Genomic DNA, 21520 nt, shown 5'->3' with positions numbered 1-21520 from the left:
AATGCAAGGAGACATTATTGCCACGCAAATATTTAAAGGCACGTACTGTATGTGTGTGATTGATGCTTCAGGCATGTTTTTAGTGTTTGGTCCTGAACATGTTCATTTTGTCATCATATCTGTATCTAGTAGGGATGTCACAATATTGGCAATATCGTGATATTGCGATATTAAAATTGCCGCGATATTTCTTCGTCCTCATGTCACGATATTAAGAGCATCTGTTGAAAAGACCAAGTTGTTTTCCATTTGTGCAATTCCAGCACTCTCTGGTGGTTAATTTATTAGTGCAGGACAACACCTTGGTTGGAAACCACTGTCTTCAATCAAAGTAATGTGGTGACCACAGTCAGTGGTGGGGTGGTACCCTAGCGCCCTCTATTGACCAGCTTTGCTTCATTAGAAACATTTTGTCACAGACAATTGTCACAGACTGACAACTATTCACACAGTCCCGGTGGCAGTGAGATTTTTGTCCAGTGTGTAAAACACAAACAAGAGGACAACAATGGCGATATTCCATCTGGCTCCACTTAGGCCCCGGGGCCACAAAATTTCACTTTAGCAGCTCAAAAAAAAAAAGAAAGAGGGCGTGTATGGAGATGTGGGAAACACCAACAATACCAGAACAGGTTTGTCGGCTAAATTAGCCTCAGTGGCATTTCCACCTGCTCGCTGCTCCTTTAGTCCCCACCGACTGGGACAAAGAAAAGGGTCCGACTATTCTGGGATGGCGGCGACCACTACCCAGTCCATGGGAAGTCTGCCCAGTGGACTGGCAATATGCGTGACCGTGCCGGATTTGTTCTACCTGCCCGAACTGGTGAGTGACCTTCACCAATGATGACATAATTTCATGCTTTCATTTGGATTCTTTCTATTTGTGACATTTAGTGATTGAATACCGGTACTTACTTTGTGTAAGAAAAATGCTTCTACATAAACACACTGCTGGTCTTACTGCCAAATTGAGTCTTGCTCGGGCAAGTAAAATGTGAAATCTTTGGATTTCTGTATAAATCTGTCATAAGACAAAAAAAAAAAGTAAGATCTGATCTTCAAAAAACAAGACAAACAGTCTATTTAACTCCTAGGAATGGTTGTGGCAGTTTATGGCAACGTATAGAAATAGAGTGTATTTTGAATTATTATTTTTTTTTTGCTTGTTTTCTGCCAGACTTTAAACTAAAGCCAGTTCTTGTCATTAGTATAAAATTTCCATTCATTTTCATTTTTTAACCTTTCAAATTCCACTTTGTTTGCACAGAGTGCAGGATGTACAACAAACTAAAGCAAAATGTTTTTTTTTTTAATATATATTAGTACAGTGACCTTTCGTCCACATTTTAAATTAAAATATGAAATGTAAAGTAATTCACCCTCATGGTCAGCAGAAGTCATTCAGCAACATTAAACGACTCTTTAGAAAGACAGAAAAAAAAAAATGTTACATGAAGCGCTCCCTTGTCCGAAAATTGAAGACTGACATAATCTGATTGAAAACAATCTAGGGAATCAAGACTGAAATCTATTTTACAGGAGGCAACCAATTTAGAGTTCAGTCAATGTGATGAGATTAGAGGTGTGGGTTAAAGCTGTTGTGCCCACGGCTCATCTTGCAAATGTCACATGACCAAACCCAGAAACCCGTTACCTGAGCCCTTTGGCGCTGTGATGTCATTTTCAGTCGACAGCAAGTGGAAAAATGGTAAAATTTTAGTTACTCGTATCAACTGTAAAATGTGATTCTTTATTTTAACCATGTGAAGCATTTTGAGCTCTAAATATAAATATTCACTTACGATAAAAAGCAAGTTTAGAATTTTCTATTCTCAAGAAGCATTGCTCGACGCCTCACACAAAAAGATAGACACTTCACAATGATCGACTTATATGAAGTGTCAAATGTTTTGTTATTGTTTATTTATTGTTTTGTAAAGTGCTTTGTTGCAGCTCTAGCTGTTATGAAATGTGCTATATAAATCAAATTGTATGGTATATTGTATTGTATCCCTAAAACCTTGATCAGAAAATAAGACATTTTGTGCAAATAGTGAACGTTCAGAAACATCCCAATTCTCCCTAGGAGAGAATTTCTTATTAATTAATACGAGTGGGAGAAAGAAGATTCTAGCTTATATGGGAGGTGCATCTTCACCTACTTTCTGGCATTTGGGGTTTCAAGTGTTACGAGGCATCATCATAGATAAAACAAGGTGAAGATTTTTTTAATTTTTTTACGTTGAATTTCGACTTCGTGTGGATTTGTGTGACGTGACAACAACATCTTTGTTAGGTTAGATACCAGAATACCAAGATTTCTGACAGATGTGCGTAAAACACTCATTATAAAAGCAAACTGTATATCCAGATGCATCTCAACAAACTTGACTGTGGTAATGAATGTCCAAGCAGGGATATTCATAATAAACGTTGAATTCTGTTTTCACCTCGTGGTTGTTGCGTGCAGGTGAGCGGTGGGCTGGTTTGGATCCTGGTGGCGTCCACCCACGTGGAGCCCCCCAACCCCCTGGGCTGGGTGATGTTCGTGTCCGTATTCTGCTTCGTCATGACCCTCCTTTGGGTGGTCATCTTCATCACCGGGTGTCACAAGGACGGCTCGGCGTGGGTCGCCGCTGTAAGGCCACACGGCGGAAAAATGAAAACGAGATTAGGGATGAGCACGATATTAGAATGAATGATACGGGAACGAGACTGGGCACTAAATAAATATGGCACTAAAATGTGTATGTGGTGAGTTGATGAGAGGAAACGGGATCATGAGGTTATTAAAGATATGTTCTATGCAAGCCCACTAGTTGAAACAAGGCATTCTGATAAATATTGCATTTGTGGAATAAGAGTTAATCCACCCGTTTTTAGCCATCTTCCGGGGGCGGCCATTTTGTCACTTCTGTCGACTGAAAATGACATCGCAACTGCTCAGGGCTCAGATAACGACCAATCACAGTTAACCTGTTTTCTGAAGCTGAGCCGTTATTGGTCGTTACCTGAGCCCTGAGACGTTGTGATGTCATTTTCAGTCAACAGAAGTGACAATATGGCTGCCCCCTGAAATGGCTAAAAAGGTTGGATTTTGCTGCTTAACTCATATTCCACAAACCAGAATTAAAATGCCGTGTTTCTACTAGTAGGCCTGCTGGGAACATATTCTTGAAAAAAAATGCTTGGGTTGATTTCCCACTTTAAGATTTTAAAAATAAAATGAGCATGGGATTGCCATTACAAGGACTGAGATTAGAACAAGATTTTAACAGTTATAAAAATCGATAAATATAGGAGAATAAGGCAAGATAGTGATAAGAATGTCATTAGATTGGGGATAAAACATGAGGACACTTGATTAGTAAATTAGGAAACAAGCAGACAGGCTATGCTGTAATTTAACTTCCTCTATGTGTGTGTGTTAGGATTTTGTGTATCACGCTTTGGCAGCGATGTTCTACCTCAGTGCTGGGGTCAATTTAGCCTTCATCACCTTTGTTATGAAATCAGGAGAATTCCAAATCTACCAGACTGACATCGCTGCTGTGGTTAGAACATTTACAAACACTAGATTCATTTCATACTGAGTCTATTCTATGGTATGTCTAAAGTGTTTTTGTTGTGCGGTTATGTTGCAGGTGTTTGCCTTCACGGCCACGCTGCTCTACTTCATTCACGCCGTCCTGTCGTCCCTGCGCTGGAAACACTTTTGAAAAGACAACAGTACTCTTAACATTTCAATGACCGTAGTGTTAGCATTTCCTAGTTCGCCTGCGCTAGTATTTTGTAGACATTTACTTCTTTTCTATAGCTCTTTTATATTCACAGCAAATAAAACAAAACATGTTTGTCAGGCTTGTTTTTCCAACCCTGGACTCCTCTCTGGTTTTCATGTCGGCTACACCAACACTGAAAACAGATTTATGCAAACAAGCGTATCCCGGTTAAAATGTTTGCCAAGAGTCTCAAGGACCAATGATGGAAACTGAACAGGAAGTCGTTTTGACGTACAGAGCAACTCAAGTTGAAGGCATAAATTAGGAACAAATCAACAGATGCAGTTAATTTTTAAATTGTATTTTATTTTTACGTCACAAACAGACAGACAAGGAAGAATGTTATCTTATGATGTGTAATTGTGATTATCATATGATACAAGAAATTCACATACACTAATCAGAAAATAATGACAAAAAAAAAAAGATTTTCGCATGAATTGCAGTTCTACCAGATGGTGCGCTTGACGCCCGCCCAGATGGAGCGTTTGAGTCCCTGGGTGGCGCGCACGTCATCCCAGTGCAGACGCGTGTCTGGAATCTCGTCCTCGGGCTCCGGTTGGGCCCGGGCCCCCTCCTTGGGGGACGCCACCACCATGGGCAGCAGGCCGCGCTCCTCCCGGAACTCCACCACGTGGAGCTGCTTCTTGTCCGCCAGCGTCTGGTGGGTTTCCTGAAAGAAGGATAACGATGTGTGTGTATAGTCTAACATGACATTAAAAAAGCTTTTCCGAGTTATTGCTTTTAATTGAGTACAAATATTACAGTATAAGCTGTGAACACGCGCCCTGCCATTGATTACCTGCTTGGCTAAGCCGGAGAAGAGCGACCTGGTGATGTTGAGCAAGTTGACCGATCCTTCCACTTTACAGTACATGTCCTTCAAGCCGATCAGCTTGCACATTGTGATGACGGCGCGGTGACAGTGAAGGCCGTAACCTGGACGGGCAGACCAGAAAAGACACGCGAACCTCTTTTCAAATCACGTAAACTATGACAACGGTGCACGACAAAACGGAGTACCTTCGTTCTGTTTCTTCATACGAAGCGTCGTCCTTTTGAACTTGGATTCAATGTCGTGATAAACTGGTGACAAACATAAACATTCAAATCCAACGAAATTGAAATAGAGTTCCTGAAGTTGCCGTTATGACTACTGCCCTCTTTTGTTATTGCTTGCCTGGTGTCTTTTCTGTTCATATGTCATCTCTCAAATCAAGTACATGGCTACCATCACTAGCAGGCAGCATACAAAATGCTCACAGACATATATTCTTTATCCTCTGTGAAAAACGACTAATATTGCAGTTCGGTTTTGACAGCATTCTGTGTTCATTTCATATTGCTTGCTGTCTCATTTCTCTTTCGGTCTGCCCCTATCAAACTGAGTGCCAAGATGCTGCTATAACTTTTGTTAATTGCATTTTTGTTCCTTTTTCTTTTGTTTTTCCATCCTGCTAGGTGATGACATCTTGTGAAAAAGGACATTTAAATGTCAGACAAAGAAGAGCTTTTGGGAACATTGTGTGCCTTATGAATCACACATCATGACTCAGGCAGAAAACAAAACAAAGAAAGGCCAAATTTTCCTTGTTGCTCGCTTTGTTATGTCATTGTGCCGAGTTGACTGACCGCGAGACAGACAAAAAGCCTTGTTGACGTCTTCAATGGCACTTCGGCAGCCCAACGCACATTTCATATTGCGGCGAACAATTTTTCCCGACAGTTTGGTTCTCAAAAGTGGCGACTGACAATGCAAGTGTGTACTTACTGGTGTGGTTGTTGTATCTTTCTATGTAGTGCAAGTAATGGATGGCTCGATTCTTTGCCTGCACAAAAACGCACACACAAAAGTAGCAATTATGATTCTACAGTCAATAAAAACAACAGAAACTTCAATATCGCCACAATGAAGCATCTAATTCAAGAGCTGAATGAAAAATTCTGCTCTGAATGACACCGCGGGACGATTACCTACGCCAATAGGTTTATGCACTACAAAAAGCAATGTTCAAGGTGCTCATTGCTCTGACCTTCCTCAGAGCTGTGTTTCTGTCTGCCGCCTTCCCCAAGGCAAAACCTGCACACAAAATGGAGTCCATTCACACAATCTGACCTTGTAAAAAATTGAAAAGGAAAAATAACTAGCTATTGACAGCTTCATTTATGCCTCTGCCTTGAGAATTATTGCCTTTTAATCCATCCTCTACAGACCAGTGTTGAATTAAAGGACACGGCTGACTATAAAGAATGGTGTACCACAGAGCGCTGAGCTAAGTCAACTTCAGATTAAAGATAGAAAGCGGAAAATTGACTGAATACGACACTGACATGAAACAATATAAACATTTGTCCTAAAAGGCATTCAAAAATGGGATAATTAAAAAAACAATGACTACGACCACATTAGGTACAACTGCACCAATAGGACAACCACACTGCATCCAGGTGTACCTAATAAGGCATCAAGTGAGTTTATACCTGCGGCGCCTTGGCCGTTGCCCACGGCAACCAAACAGCTGATGGACCTCTTTCTGCCCTCCTTTGCCGTCATGTTGAACACGCTCTTCACCTGTAAATAAGGACATTCATGCACATTAAAAAAAGTGGGCAAAGGCTTTACAAACACTAGGGGGCAGCGGTGATTCAGCACAGATGAGACCGATTGAATGAAAGCCACTCAGTTCAGGGCTTGTCCATATTATGGCGGTACAGTGGATGTGCATGTGTTTTCCCAGGCTACGTTACGTTTATGATGTTTACAAACGGCAACGCGTTGAAGATTTTAAACTGTCAATGTTTTTGAAAACAAAAATTAGGCTAATTACTTTAGGTTTGCGATTAACTGTCTTTGATATTCAAGAAACCGTACGTTAGGTTACATTCACTCATGCCTTGTAAAATTGTCATTTGCAAAAGCATAGGCGTTAAGTTCACAAAAGATTTTAAATTGTCTAATGTTTCCTAAAAGACATACGTTAGGTTAATTCAATAAAAATAATAGTTTTATGATAAAAAATATTTTGTTGATTCAACCTCTCTAGTTTAATGAAAACTATCAATTGTGACATACACAAAAAGACCAGTTGGGTTTGTGCTAAATTATTTTTGACATTTATGGAAAACATACAAATGTACGTTTTGGTATGTGGAGGACGTTAAAGTGCCTTTGACGTACGCAAGTATATTTTAACGATATTAGGCCACCTCCAACTTATTTTCCTCCCCATTTCTTGATTTTATGATTAATTTGACTTTTTGACAAACTACATTACTTTGTGGGTGTCAAGTAAAGAGCCTTGTGTGTGTACTTTGACTCTCGTTTAATGCGAGTCAAAGTTGTGGAGCAGGCTTGCTTTTCTTTCAGCCATTTTGTCATCCTCTGAGCAACAACATTCAAGACTGCACATTCCACTGATAAAAAGAGAACAACAAAATACACATTTAATAAACTAAAGCTACGCTGAGGTGACTGACAAGCTTGGGGGCCAAGGACATCACCTCTCTGTTTTTACTTCATCTTACTTTTTATACTCCTTCCTCACCCATTCCCTTTTCTCCACCTCAATCGACTTCTCTCACCATTTTCTTTTTTCCTTTTCCCTCCTCCTCTCCCTTACTGACTGTAATCAATAATTGTATGCCGGTGTCATCGTCCTTTGGAGCCCAGCCTTTTTATTCCAGTAAGCCTTTCTCATTTCATTAAACTACAATGAATGTGCACCCCCCCCCCCGCCAAACACACAGAAAAGCACTTGAGATGGTAACAGAAAGTGGTCATCGGGGGAGTCTAATTCCTGCAGCTGGGCTCTTTATCCCTGGAGGGCTGTATAAGACACATCAATAAAAAACACACACGTAACCTAATAGTGAATGTGTGTGTACCAAAAGAAAAGAGCAGATGGACAAACATCTACGCCAAAGAAGAAAACGATACAGAAAAATGAAGTTTGATTTAAAATCATGTGACCTCATTCTTGTAAAAAAAAAAGTTTGTGTGAGACCTAGAGGCATAATCCCCCAACTAGCTTCGTAGCAATTATTAATGCTAATTGAGTTAAGGTTACGTCCTGCTTAACACGCACAGGATTTATTACTCTTCTTTATTTTTTTTCAACCTTGTGAGATGATTGTTGGCTAACGAATGCCACTCACCTCGATAACACGAGAGTCGAAGTCTTCGTAGGTCTCTAAAAAAAAAAAAAAGAAGAAAAATAAAAAACACAGTTTAGTGCAGGAGTCCAAGCTTCCCCCAAATTAGCCATGAGCCCTTTTGGCATCACTCTGAGTAACCTCTAAAAAAGACACTTCTTTGATAAAAAACAACGGTGTGTTCCATTCTAATTAAACAGCAAACAAAGCACGTCCGTATAAAAGGATGGGATAACATACAGGCATGTGCATGCACGTACACCAAACACACGCACGCATGCACGCCACCTCGCCGAAGAGTGTGGAGCTGATCAGAGGCGGTTCCAGCTTGGTGCACATCACATCCAGCATGCAGGCCTCATGGGGATTCCTTTTCCTCATTTTATTTTTATAACCGGCGAGTGCTTGTTAGCGGCGAGGGTGCCAGAGTGGCATTGAGAAGAAAAAAAAAAAAAGTCGAAGCGAAAGGTGGCGACAAGCTTTGCTGCGCATATGTGAGCCTTAACGGAGTCGCACAAAAACGCTACGGCAATCATACAGTCAGAATATACTAAATCTTACAAAATGTATTTCACTAACATTACATTATGTAACATGACAGGCATAGCAATAGTGTCTTATTTTTGCATGTATTTGCATCCTCTTGTATGTTACAACATTTGCAATAATGTACTTTGAACTATAATATACATTCTGAATTATTATAAGATCATTTCATTTTTATCACGTTTCTCTTCCTGTTTAAAAATGCAATTAAATACTAATACACAGGTGTCCTTCCCCCAAAATATATTTTCTTACAGTCAAGAAGCAAAATGTACAAACGAACAAACAAACATGAAAAACATGCAGTAAAATACTCCATATCAGGGTAAAAGAAGGTACACTAATTTAAAGAAATATATATAAAGCTATTTTTAAAAAATCATCTACTGTACAGTGATAAAAAAGAAGTAAACATCAATTCAATACAAAATAAAACTACATTTTAATTTTTTTTCCAATTCTAAAAATATATTTAAAAAAGGAAATCATACCTTACATGTGAATTGGGGAGTTGGTACTAAAAAAAAAAAAAGTCATCGTTACCTCCATTAGGTCCCGGATCAGGGGGGCCCAGACTGATGCCGCCCCAGGAGTTCCCTGTCCAGCCTCGCTCCCGCTTCACCTTCATCTTCCTCCTCCTCTCCCACTCGTCACGCTGACGCACTGCATGGGAGGAAACATCATCAACGCATATTTCATCTCACAACATCAACAAAAGAGCACGTTTGTGTCTGTGCATGCATGTAGAAGAGTGATGTACACTGTGTGTGCACATTTGCAGAAGACTGATCGTGTATGCCTTTAAGAATGTGTATAGAAGTGCGTGTCTGTGTGTACACTACCTAGCTCAGCTTGCACTTCCTCCTGCTCGGCCTGGCCTCTTCGGCCCATACTCTGCACGGTGCCATCTTTTAACACCGGCGTATTCAGACCCGGCCACAGGAAGCCTCCGTGACCTGTGCAGTCAAGTCAGGGACAAAATGTTCTCCAAAAGTTCACCCTTGATCACTTCAGTGGTCCAAAATCTTCCTCACCTTCTCCGATGGTCTGGCCTCGGTTCAGATCCCGCCTGAGCTTGCGTTTGGTTCGCTTTCCTCTGCCCTTCCTGGCGCCGGCCCCCGTTTCGGCCAGAACACCTTTCCAAAGCTCTCCAGCAGTCACTGGGTACAAGCACGTATGCAAACAACAAAGCACTTTAGCAAATGATCAACTGTGAAATCACAGTTCTCTTTCAAAAAAAAAAAAAAAAAAAAAAAAAGGGGTGTGAATGCTAAGAAATGCTGTTGCTAGGCAGAAGGTTAAAAAAAGGCATCCCTAGATACAATGCAAATAAGCCCCAACATAAGCCTTCAAATGGCTTTGAGAAAACAACAAGTCCCGAATAATTTGCAGCATCAGATCGGGGCAGTGTGTATGCATTCGAATGCAGATGGAGCAGGCATCGATTGGGACGATGAAAGTTTTTTTTTTTTTTTTTTCAAAGCTAGATCGTCTTTAATACTGCACACAGTAGTACTTGCTCATTCATCATACAGTAAGACGAGACACTTTCATGTAAAATATTGCCTCCATTGGTTCGAACGTTTTGGTTAGCAAACACAGTTTAAATAGGCTCCGCTGGTAACACTTTATATCCTGATGTTACGTTCTTACGTTTGTTGAAGAAGCTGCCATGTCTGCTTGGTTGCCAACACGCCACAGGCACAAGAGGAAGAGAAAGGGTCGTTCGACTGAGCAGCTGGGATCCATGGAGGGCGCTCACTACAGCTCGGTGGGGACCTACACCTGAGGAGACACACAGACGTGATTAGACAAACAGGCAGTCAGTGTTAGTGAGAGTGTACGCTTTTGTCTCGTCTCTTCTACATTAAATGCGCTAAAATAGCATGAGCAAAAGGACAGCCGCTTTAATAATAGGTATACCATACGATCAAGTCGCCAGCCAATCCTGATTGACAGATTATGCAGGATCTGTCCCGATTGACGATCAGAGGTCACATTTAGAATCATAAACACTGATTTACAGCCTTTATCGCCTTCAAGTAACCCAAAAAGAAGATAAATGACAAATACTTCACCTCCAACGAAGATACGTAGGGCACAACTCACGCGTATGGCCGCCGCCATGTTGGATTTCTGACGGGTCCTCAAAAGGCATAAACCACATGGCTGAGCTTCGCCTGTTCAAAATTCAGCGTACCTGTTTTTGAATTTCATTTTTCATTATTTACAATTAGCATTGCACTAAGTAATTATTGTTCCATTTATTATTGTACCACCTATTTATAATGCATTGTATGAATTTATTTATGAACGAAAATAAAAACATATGTGTCCAACTTTTGCCTACCCACAGATACTGTGGGATCAGGAAAGGTCGTGCATGTATTTAAATTATTGTACTCTAATGTACTTTAATTTTGAATACAGTACTGTATTTCCATTTATCCAGTAAGACAGGGACGTGCAGCCAGGTTAGGCAGGGGAGGTAGAGCCTCAATGCTGCCCCCTGGTGTTATTTCCTTTCCCCTGAGAACACAGAAAAAACAAACAAACAATTACATTCAATTCTGTTGAAAAAATAAAATAAAATAAACGATTACGTTCAATTCTGTTCCATTTTATTTCTACGGTCCGTGTTTTACATTGATTTTGTTTTTCAATTCAATAATTTCAGTGATTTCGTGAGCAACACCATCACACGGCGGCCAAAACAGTATCACGCCTGTCCAAACCTGCGATCATCATAACTTCAATGATGGTCCCACAATGTCCCCTCACAAATAATGTAAAACACGCCATTTAATAAAGCACTAAAATGTCTAGTCACCTGACCTCTTAAATGCGAGAGAGAGCCTCATTTGAGTGGCTCGAAAACTACGTCCATGTTTGGACTTCCTGAATGGAGCGGTCGGCGTGTCGCCTGCGGCGTGTCGTCAGTGGTGAGTGTATGCTTTAAACTATAGGAGAACAGATGAGTGCACCCTTGGTCGAGCTACTGAAACTTGAAGGGAAGTGGGAATAGTGTAGTGTCCTGTTTGTTGAGCAACCTTGGGTGGAATTAAAGGAATGATGATTGTAGAAATGTAATGTGTGTGTGGTGCGCGACAGCGTCACCATGTGCGCTGAGTGGGAACGTTGCTACAGGTAATTGGTGGATGCCAACTAGAATTGAATGCACTTGGACCCATTATCCAACTATAAAAATCTGAAGAAAAACAAAATTAGTCGAAAGCTTCTGTGATGCTTGAGTGCATAAGCAAGACCCCGAAGAGCCCCATTCCCCTCTTTTGGCATCAATTTTCCCATCAAGAGACAAGGAACAATTAGAACAGAATAAATTGAAGTCATCCAAGGGGATGGCATTAAGGGAAATTGTTGTTCAACTTCTGCTATACCAAAACGCTGGGAATGAACACATCTCTGGAGCTTGGTTGCAATGAATTGATGAGTGCATATTAATAATTGTTCATCATTGGGGCGAAACCAATTCTGTTTAAGAGCCACATTGGATTTTCAAAATGGATGAATGGGCGAGGTCATTTGTGGTGAAAGTCAAAAAATGTAAATGTTTCGAAATGATGTGTTGAAGTTTATTTTTAATCATGAAATAAATGCAGCGTGTTAGCATGCAGTGCTATACATCAGTGGTTCTCAAATGGGGGTACTAGTACCCTTAGGGTTACTTGAAAAGCACTTCAGGGGGTACTTGTGATTTTAAAATATGTTTAAAAAGTAGTTGCAATGCAAAAAAAAAAAAAAAAAAGCTTGATCACAGCAGCTGTCTCCTTGCCACCAAGAATGATACTCAGGAAAGCACAAGCCCAAGTGTATCACTAAATGCAGAAAATATAGTAGTAGTAGTAATAATATTTTTCAAAATTAAGTTTAAGGTTTCTTTTGCAGAACAGATTCTTGCGGTGATAGCAAAGGAGGACACTATTTTGATAATTATTCTTGTGTGCACAAATCTGAATAATTAAGCTAGTTCTCGTTTTTAATCAGAAATTGATGGCATAGCTCGCTGTTTTAAGTCTTTTTGCTTTTTCATCCAAAACTGCTTTGTGCTAATTAGTAATTAGGGGGTACTTGGCTGAAAAAAACATTTCACCAGGGATACATCACTGAAAAAAGGTTCAGAACCAGTGTTACGCATAAATGTAAAATGCCAATTTTTGGCTATTTCTGGTTAGATGGATGCTAACTTGAGTCATTATACAACGATCGCACCTTGGATGTTGGATCAATATTCTTCCACTTGCATCCTGAATAACAACAAAAGTCATTTTCATGAATCCAAGCTTAAATGCACCGCCATTGACTTTCCACTTCTGTCCAAACGGGAAATCTTTGTAAGCATTTAGCAGCGGGCTAACGGTCGATTTAAAGCTTCTACTTTAGGGATAATGTCATCATGTATTGTTTGCACAAGTTCTGCGAGTGCATCTCACGCTGTATCTTCTTTATTGTGAGTGAACTGTTGTGTCATGTTATCTTCCCCTATAGCTTCGAAAAGGAGTGTGTATCACAACCAGGCCAACAGGCATTAAAAGTTCGACTTGTGATGTCACATTGAATAATCACAAAGAACTGACTTCAAGGCATTACTATATTTGTTTTTTCCTGACATTATATAAAACATGGAAAATATTTGATTTAGTTTAGTTAAAAGAAGGTTAATCATTTCAAGGAATAATAAATTTATTTATAGTAAATAATAATAATAATAATAATCTATCATATATATTTATATATTATGAACTATTGTACAATGCAAGGTCCATATGAGCACACGTATGCATTACTTTCTTACTTACAGTACATACTTATTTACTTACAAAAATATTGTTTTCTATTTTCAAATTGAGCCTTATAATTTTGGTCTTCCATGTCTTTATTGAAAACATTTTATTTCATATTTTTACAATAGCAATACATATGTTAATCACATTTTAAAATTCTATTTTACATTTGAACTTTCTGTTTAATTTTTGGGGTATTTTCAATGTAGACAGTTGTGGAGGGCAGGCCCTTTTCTTTTCCAAATGCATCAAAGCATGCTTGGCTGAGTTTGGCGTGGCAGAACAAACCTGTCACCCCACCATTTTACAATTCTTCGTTACTGCCGTGGAATGACATGATTCTTTTCACCCTCAGTCTAAAAAAAAACAACAACCACGCGTCCCGATACCTTTGTCCGTAGAGTACAGTATAAGACACAAGTTGTACACAAAATCAGTTCGCTCCCCTTTTAATGGCAGCTTTGGCCTGAAGTCCAAAGCATATGAAGCGGCACCGTGCAGCGAGTCAGAGATGGTGGCCTTCATTTGCTCACAAGCGGCGTAACTTTAATTCTCTTTGACGTGTGGCTACTCCACGCTTGTTGGCTTGGGGCGAAAAAAGCATGTACGCCGCTATTAATATGAGTACATCACTATCCCACGGTGGTCCCTGTCTATGCCAACGTCAGACAGCCCGGCAATTCTCTCATCTCTAATATCTATTTATGACGGTGCTGTAAATACAACTATCGGTGACATCAAGGGCAGCGGCCTGTTAAATGCTGCGGGGATGTAACGGTCCGATATTCTCACATTATGAACATCACGATACGATAATTATCACGAAAATCCGGAGAGGTTGGCGGTCTAAAAAAAATCTCACAATATTGTAAAAAAAAAAAAAAAAGCTCATGATATTGGAAAAAAACACCACAACATTAAAGTGTTTTCGTACATAAAAACAGCAGTGATCCTGATCATTTCGATCAGTTGTGTTGTAGCAAGGAGAGATCTAAATCTAAAATCTAGGAAATCGGCCCTCGGGGAACAGGGTTAAAGACCCTATGTCTATGTAAATCACAATGCTTTGTTCAGCTGAAGTGGGTGAAAAGTAACAACAATTGCATTTAACCAAAAATAAAAATTCAAATGTTAGTTAAAAATTGAAATTAAAATTAAAATGAAAAAAATCTAAATCTAAAATCAAAATATATACATAATAAAAATATCTTTATGTTACGATGTTTAAAAAAATAATACACAAACCAAATTGCAAAAATCCCCAAATTAAAAAGTTAATGACCGCTAGATGAAAAGTAATGATTTTCAATTTTTCATTTTCTCAATCCTTTTAATGAAAAAATCATTTTCACTTGGGATTTTTGTTGTTGTTGTTGTTGTTGACATTTTCCTGTTGATGCCGCCACAAAAGGAAAACAGTGATGACCAAGATGAAATGTGTGACAATAACCACAGAGCAAGAAATGGAATTAGTGTGAAATAAGGATGTCGGCACACCTCGCGACAATTGAATTTATAGACTAACTCCACCGAGTGTGTTTTTTCTATTCTTTGGTATTTTTTTTAACGTTTAGTTTGTGATGCCGCCACCGAAGTGTAATGAATACCATTGCTTCAGCACTAAGATAAATCGCAAACATTTCCAACAGAGCCGACATGAAAGTGATTGTGTTAACACGCGAAAAAGTCAATATATGAGAGAGCGAAAGGCCAGATGAGAGAGCAGGAGAGCCGCTTAGTCCCCCCCCAAAAATCAATAAGTAATTTTGCAGGCAAACATCCTCAAACATGACACAAGTGGGTGCTCCAAGATGGATTAATTCACGTTCGGCTCCGTAACTTTCCCGCTACTCCGCTTGATGAGAACTTTTGAGGGAATCACACAAAGTAGACACTGTCCGCCTCTTTCACGCAGAGATGCTGCACAACTGACCTGCGTCAGTTGCTGTGACAATTGCTTTCAATGAGACAGGTGGGAGAAGAGAGTCAAACCTTTATTTACAAAGCGCTACTGCAAAATTGCCAAGTACTATAACACAGTCATCAATGTCTCACTCGCTTCGCCTTGTGACGTGGATGACGCAGAACTTGTCTCCCGCCTCTGTTACGACTTCGTACCTCCGGAAAAGCAGGACAAGATCTCTCACTCGATGGGGGATGACACAAACTTGATTTACCGGCTCTGATTCAACCGAGTGACTATTTTCCGTTTTTTGATTTTCCGCCTTTTGGAGCTGTACCACAGGCGGGGACAATGTCTCATTAACTTCTCCTTGTGCACTGATACTACCTCGTGACAATATTCCGCCTTTAGGCGAGCCGTAACCCAGGTGTTACAATGTCACAAACTTAATCTCCCGCCTCTGTTATCACTCTGATACTGCCCCCTGGCAATTTTCCATTTTGGAAAGACATAACACAAGACAGGAAGGTCTCCCGCCACTGTTATGGCTCTGATGCTACCGTCAAAAGAGGGGAAAAAAAAAACCCTTATTAGAACTAAAAATAGCCTTAGATAACGAGCTACATGCTGCTTCATCATGTCTCTAGACAAACACCTGTGATTAACGTTTCAGTCGGACAGCTTTATTCCCATTCCTGGGCCATTTGAAGCAATAGTGTTTGAGGTAATACATAATGTTCCGCTCCCCGTGAGACTAAAAACAATCAGCGCGCAGATGAAAACATCAAACAAGGACTTTTGGCTGTGGGCAACAACGCGGACGCTAGCCATTAGCCTTGAATCATTGACTTATTCATAGGAATACAATACAATGTGTGTGCGTGTGCGTGTGCGTGCGTGGGAGCCAGTGGCCGCAAAGCCACGTTATTATCAGCTTGTCAGCAGAGTGATGAGTGGAGCTGTTTGTGAGCTCCACAGTATGTGCGATATTTATACAAAAGGAGCAACAAGACAAACAATAAGCATTACGACGCATGAATTGAGTTTAGTTATGCCTTTAGAAAAAAAAAAAAAACCTCGAAAAATGTTTAGCTCCTATAGAGTACACCTTTCGATAAGTTACATGCTAATAAAATCGAATTCTTTGCTTTGACACTTGTCGTAAAAATCGATTTCGCAACATACTTAAAAAAATTTTTTTTAATCGTAACTACTTTTTCGTTCGTTCCAACTTTTGTTGTTGTAAAAAAAATACAACTTTAAGTGCGGAACATAAAAAAAAATCTTGCAAAATAATAGGATAATATCTTAACGCCTTAATTTTTCTCCTTTTACAGCTTCAACCGTGTAGCATTATTTTCTCGTAAAAATATCTTTCAGTTTTGTAACATTATGCTTTTTTTCCTCTTTTCTTTGACTTTAATCTATTTTAATCTCATGAAATAAACTTTCTTTTCATAGCATTACAACAACTACCCCCCCAACCCCTTTTTAAAAAATATTTTGTGTGGCCCTTTCGATGAATTCCAAAGTTTCCTTCCATGTGTGTGCTGCACAAACAAGCAACATGGCGTTCACCTTCCCTTGAAAGTCAAATCATTGGCCGTCTCAAACTTGTGAGTGGAAAACTTGGCAGACGTTAAGAAGTTACGACGCTTTCAGGTGAACATGGCAGGGACGTTGACACTTTGATTTATGGCCTCGTCTTCCGCTTCGCTTTGAATCACACGTTTACACGGCAGCGCTTGCGACCTTGAATGGCGCCTCGCCCGACTTTGTGACCTGCCAATGAGTACGATGGGAAGTTGTGTGTGAAGAGATTATTCGAACCAACTAGCCATACATTTCATCATTCGTTCATTGAACTTGCATGAATCTCATTATGCTTGTTTTGAGGCAACTCGTCCGTAGAAAATGATCTCAGAATCTGGAAGTAGTTATGGGAATATTTAGCCGGCTAACAAAGTCCTATCTACAGCAATATTTGGCTGGTTAATGAATAGGAATAGAAACAGGAATATTTGGCTGGCTAACCCCTGAATGTTGGCCGGGTAATGCCCACGCTAGCAACACATGAAAGGGAGTTTTCAAACTAAGACGCTTAGCTTAGCGCTAGTTAAGATGAGGCTAGTCGCAACGCAGTTGGATTTAAAATGGGACCAAACAGAAAAGAAGATCCTTTGTTCTGCCGTTGCATGGCGAGGATACGGCGCAGGGCCCCGGAGGTTAAAGTAAACTATTTTAAACGAAAAAGGCTAACATGTCCGCATGTTTATATGCTGCGCAACGTGCCGGTGTGTGCAATGGAAACCGGATTATGAAGCCATTGAATGAATATGAAGCCGGAATATTTTATTTGATTAAACCTTTTTTCCTTAAATCAAATACTGTTAAAAAAGAAAACATGTCGAAGTGGTATTGGTGTCATAGTGTCGGAGCATTTTAATGTTCACAGTATTGTACATCCCTATTCACAATCCACCCACTTTTATTTACTCATCCTGTATCACTAGCTACCGTTCAAGCTTTCATTCTATTTTTCAGTTTGCATGATCATTGTCCATCTTTCATTCATTCGTTTGGTCATTGATTTTGTTCCTGCATTATCATGATCCAGCCTTCATTCATTCAGTCAATCAGTCTTTTTTTGGTGTGGTGAATGTCCATCATTCATTCGTTCATTATTTCTGCAGACTTCATTTATTGATTCATTCAATACCTTCCAGGCTTGGTGGCTTGCTGCCTCCAACACCCGGTGATGGTCTTGCGTGTGTGTGTGTGTGTGCGTGCGTGTGCGTGTGCGTGCGTGGGTTTTGGATAAAATGATAGTGTGTATACCTCCCATTCTTATCCTCAGAACAATTTCAGGAGTCATTGACAGAAGCCATTGGTGCAATGATGCTGATCCCTCCATCAGAGTTGCGTGGGGGCGGGGTGTGTGGGTGTGTGTGTGCGCGTGTGTGTGTGTGTGTGCGCGCGCGCGTCACCCTCTAAATCACTGTCATAGCTGATTGCATGTCGATGCAGTGGAGCGTACTTCTGAGAGCCATAAAATCAGGCCAGGAGATCATCTATGTGCCATAACATGAACAAACACAGATCATATCCAGTGGCTGCAGAAGTCTACACACCCCTTTTCGGACGTCAGTTTTTCTGATATAAAAATGAGACCAAAATAAATCATTTAATGGTTCGCCATCAATGTTTTCTATACATCTTAATTCAAAGGGGAACTAAAAACCAACACCTGGGATCATGTGGTTGCACAAGTGTGCACACCCCTCTTTATAACCTGGGATGTAAAATAAAGTTCAGATGTTCTAGTAGGTCTTTTTCTGAGGTTTTCTGCTATTCCATCCATCCTACAAAATGTACCCACCCTTCTTTATCCATCCATTCATGTACTCATCATATGTAATCGTTCATTTATTCATTTTTTTTAATACTGTTTCATCATTCTACTTTGGTTCATTCACTCACCCTTATTCACCTTCTCATCATCCATTAAACATGTAAACAACACCAAACTAACAAATATGTATACAAATTCACTAACGTATTCTTCTTCATTGAACATCCACACATATACACATTCTATGTGTATCCAAATAGATGCAAAAACACACAAAGTGCATAGATAAACATATACATATGCATGTGTATATGCTGTATATATGTATGTATGCAGGCAGTTTTAATCCATCAGTTTAGCCGATGTGACAGCTCCATTTCCTCGCAAACGCAAAAGCTGATTTGGTTTCTGAAGAATTCAAAGCAGGCGCAATTTGTCAGAGGGGCTTTTTCTGTTGCTGCTCCTTCCCTTTGCAATGACCTTCCATAAAATGTTAGGCAAGCCCCCTCCCTGTCCATTTTTAAAACCTGTTTGAAGACACATTTCTATTCTTTGGCTTTTGATTCAACGTGAGACTGAGAGTTTTCCGGTGTCTATTGTATATGGTATTTTGCGTTAATTTATTGCTTTCACTTGCTCTGTTATTGCTATTTTGTTGTTGTATGTAAAGTGCTTTGTTACAGCTGTAGCTGTTGTCAAAATCTGCTCTATAAATAAAGTTGTATAAGGCAAAACACACACATGTGGCAAGTGGCTAACTGCTAAAGGCAGTAGTTCTGCTAAAGTTGTAGCTCTATAATACTGACTTTAGCAAGTACTGTACAGTAGCCTGGTTAGCATCTGTAGCATGACCATAAAGAACTCTGGTGACATTACGAAAAAAAAAACCAGTAACACTTCTTTTTGGTCTATACAAAGTGCCTTTTTTTTTTATAATGTGTAATGTGGTACTCACTTATTAAACATTCAGTAAGTCATGAGTGTTCTTAAATAAATACACTCAATTTTCTTGATTTGGGGGAAAAAACATCCAGAAAGTCAGGAGTTACTGTATTTAAAATAAATAAATAAATAATAATAATAATGTATTTTTTAGACCAAATGCATCATGGACTTTTTTTCCATCACTTCTCCCGCCTTCCTTCATGCTTCGCCTCTTCCTAATCACTCCATCTTTCATAATCTCCTCATCCTTCTTTTTTTTCCCTCCATTCTTTGCTCATTTTTGATAGTCCATCCATCTTGTGTCTTGCTTGCCTTGGTCACTATATCAATTTAAGAGCTGTTCCTAATATTTTAACACCTTTCTCCATGACTAATCTATGTATTCTTATAAATCTCAAAGACAATTTACTGTCTACAATCTGTTTCGTAAACATCGAAGACAATTGTGTCGTCAATGAACTCTACCTACGTTTCATCAACCGTATAGACAATTTGGAGTGTTGAAGTAACTAAATTGATGTTTTCCTAAACATCAAAGACAATTTTGTCGTCGTTGAACCTTACGTATGTATCCTTGGAAACATATGTTTTAGTATTCTCAAAGACAGTCTTTGACTGACCAAGCATTTCGAAAAACATCAAAGACCATTCAACGAAGGCAAAAAGAATGGGGAAAAAAAAAATCTATGTACATGTACAACAGAACCCTGCAAGACGTGTTTCATCTTCCATGTTGCAAGGGCGTGCCGCCTGGCTGTCAGCCCAGGTTTGTTTTTTTCTGCTCGGGCCGCTGCCCCGTCACTAGAGCTTATCCTGATCAATGGGAGTGCAGGAAGAAAAAAAAAAATCATTGCATGAATGAGCAAAATAGTCATAAACGGGAGCTGTGTCGCTCTAGCCACCAGAGGGCGCTGTCAGCCGACAGGTGGCTTTACAATGGAAGTTTATGTAACAACAAACTACCACAAACAACGCCAAATTCATGCTTACATTCGGCATATCTCGAATATAAAGTTAGGATCATAACTAAATTATTACTAACATGACTCAAATGCTTCAGTCACCTGTAATTTTAATTTTATTTTAATAAAAATTTCTGAAGGTAAACATCTGTTTCTTAGGTCACCTATTTTATTTTAATTTGTACTAAAGTATAATCAAATTTATGGTACGATTAATTAATTACTCAGTTCACATTTTTCTTTTACGAAAATATTAATGAAATTAAAGAATTAATGAAATGGTAACACAAATCAAATGCTAAGGTAACCCATTAATTTTGATATTTATTTGATTATAATTTTCCAAATGGTAGGCTACGAGGTCAAGTTTATTTTAGAATTTATATTTTTTATTTTATGATAAATTTTATTATCAGAAAACAAATACAAATAAATCTAGTTCTATTTGGCAACTATTTATTTGATCAAAATATGAACACAATTTTTGATAGCATTCATCAAATGCTCAAGACGATTTATTGCTTTTTTTTTTTTTTAAATCTAATGAAATTCATGATATTGTACTTTTAATTGGACAGGCCAATTTTTTGTTCAATTATTTTATGAAAGTAAGATTTTAGTGTTATTTCTGTCCAAATGTTTTGCTGTAAATCAATGAAAATAGACCACTGTATTCTCTTTTATTGTATTGCGCTCTATTATTTATTTCATATCCATTTTGAGTGTCTACTACAACGTGAACACTTATCTTTCCTCCTCAAGCCGCAAGATGGCTATTTCATGGCCAGGCTACGCTCCAGACACTATTTTTCCAATGATAAAATGCTTGCTTGTGAAAATCTGTGTGTGTGTGTGTATGAGTGTGTTTGTGCTTGCATTTAGCCAGCAATCTGTATTCTTCTCTTCCATCTTTATGCTTTGGATGAAAAAGCATCTCCCTGCTTGCTGCACTTAGTGGAATTGAATGGTGTACAAATGAATACGCACGCACGCACGCACGCACGCCGCTATACTCACCACTTTATCCTCTCATCCATCTCTACAGCACTCTTTCTTGCCTGTGTGCTGCCACCTGT

At 39.3% G+C, this 21520-nt stretch overlaps 3 protein-coding genes across 6 annotated transcripts in view; 2 read left to right on the top strand and 1 right to left on the bottom strand.

Moving 5' to 3' along the window:
* The first annotated feature begins 58 nt into the window (after positions 1 to 58).
* On the top strand, positions 59 to 3854 carry LOC147139974 (myelin and lymphocyte protein-like). Its single transcript, XM_086045229.1, has 4 exons — positions 59 to 823; positions 2471 to 2638; positions 3432 to 3554; positions 3645 to 3854. The coding sequence occupies exons 1-4, from the start codon at positions 731 to 733 to the stop codon at positions 3717 to 3719; spliced, it is 459 nt and encodes a 152-aa protein (XP_085901355.1). The 5' UTR covers positions 59 to 730; the 3' UTR covers positions 3720 to 3854.
* Positions 3855 to 4067: 213 nt separating this feature from the next.
* mrps5 (mitochondrial ribosomal protein S5) lies at positions 4068 to 11421 on the bottom strand. Of its 3 annotated transcripts, none has more exons than XM_086045226.1 (14): positions 11316 to 11421; positions 10914 to 11009; positions 10590 to 10680; positions 10134 to 10265; positions 9515 to 9640; positions 9323 to 9436; positions 9024 to 9143; positions 7938 to 7972; positions 6264 to 6354; positions 5816 to 5862; positions 5554 to 5611; positions 4806 to 4868; positions 4585 to 4721; positions 4068 to 4455 (listed from the first exon to the last, which is right to left on the bottom strand). In XM_086045226.1, the coding sequence occupies exons 3-14, from the start codon at positions 10645 to 10647 to the stop codon at positions 4231 to 4233; spliced, it is 1206 nt and encodes a 401-aa protein (XP_085901352.1). In that variant the 5' UTR covers positions 10648 to 10680; positions 10914 to 11009; positions 11316 to 11421; the 3' UTR covers positions 4068 to 4230. The 3 variants fall into 3 exon arrangements, with proteins under 3 accessions (XP_085901352.1, XP_085901351.1, XP_085901353.1); XM_086045225.1 differs by having other exon boundaries at positions 10590 to 10660; XM_086045227.1 differs by lacking the exons at positions 10914 to 11009; positions 11316 to 11421 and having other exon boundaries at positions 10559 to 10680.
* Positions 11286 to 21520, top strand: part of slc8a1b (solute carrier family 8 member 1b) — a 163820-nt gene continuing 153585 nt past the window's right edge. For both annotated transcript variants that reach the window (XM_086045222.1, XM_086045224.1), the window contains exon 1: positions 11286 to 11422. The gene's annotated coding sequence lies outside the window, so the exon portion shown is untranslated. The remainder of the gene's footprint in view (positions 11423 to 21520) is intronic.

This window comes from Filicampus tigris, chromosome 11, assembly GCF_054856515.1.
Source record: "Filicampus tigris isolate MCC_2025a chromosome 11, RoL_Ftig_1.0, whole genome shotgun sequence".
In the NCBI taxonomy this organism is placed as follows: Eukaryota; Metazoa; Chordata; class Actinopteri; order Syngnathiformes; family Syngnathidae; genus Filicampus; species Filicampus tigris.
The sequence above is the reverse complement of the archived record's forward strand: the minus strand, read 5'-3'. Positions and strand labels throughout refer to the sequence as shown.

Excerpts from the sequence above, each read along its gene's own strand:
- LOC147139974 (XM_086045229.1), top strand. The coding sequence starts at position 731 with ATGGCGGCGACCACTACCCAGTCCATGGGAAGTCTGCCCAGTGGACTG. Across the intron at positions 824-2,470 it reads TGTTCTACCTGCCCGAACTG|GTGAGCGGTGGGCTGGTTTG; the intron begins GTGAGTGACCTT and ends TGTTGCGTGCAG. Across the intron at positions 2,639-3,431 it reads GCTCGGCGTGGGTCGCCGCT|GATTTTGTGTATCACGCTTT; the intron begins GTAAGGCCACAC and ends TGTGTGTGTTAG.
- mrps5 (XM_086045225.1), bottom strand. Across the intron at positions 9,437-9,514 it reads AGGCCAGACCATCGGAGAAG|GTCACGGAGGCTTCCTGTGG; the intron begins GTGAGGAAGATT and ends TTGACTGCACAG. Across the intron at positions 4,869-5,553 it reads AAGATACAACAACCACACCA|TTTATCACGACATTGAATCC; the intron begins GTAAGTACACAC and ends GTTTGTCACCAG.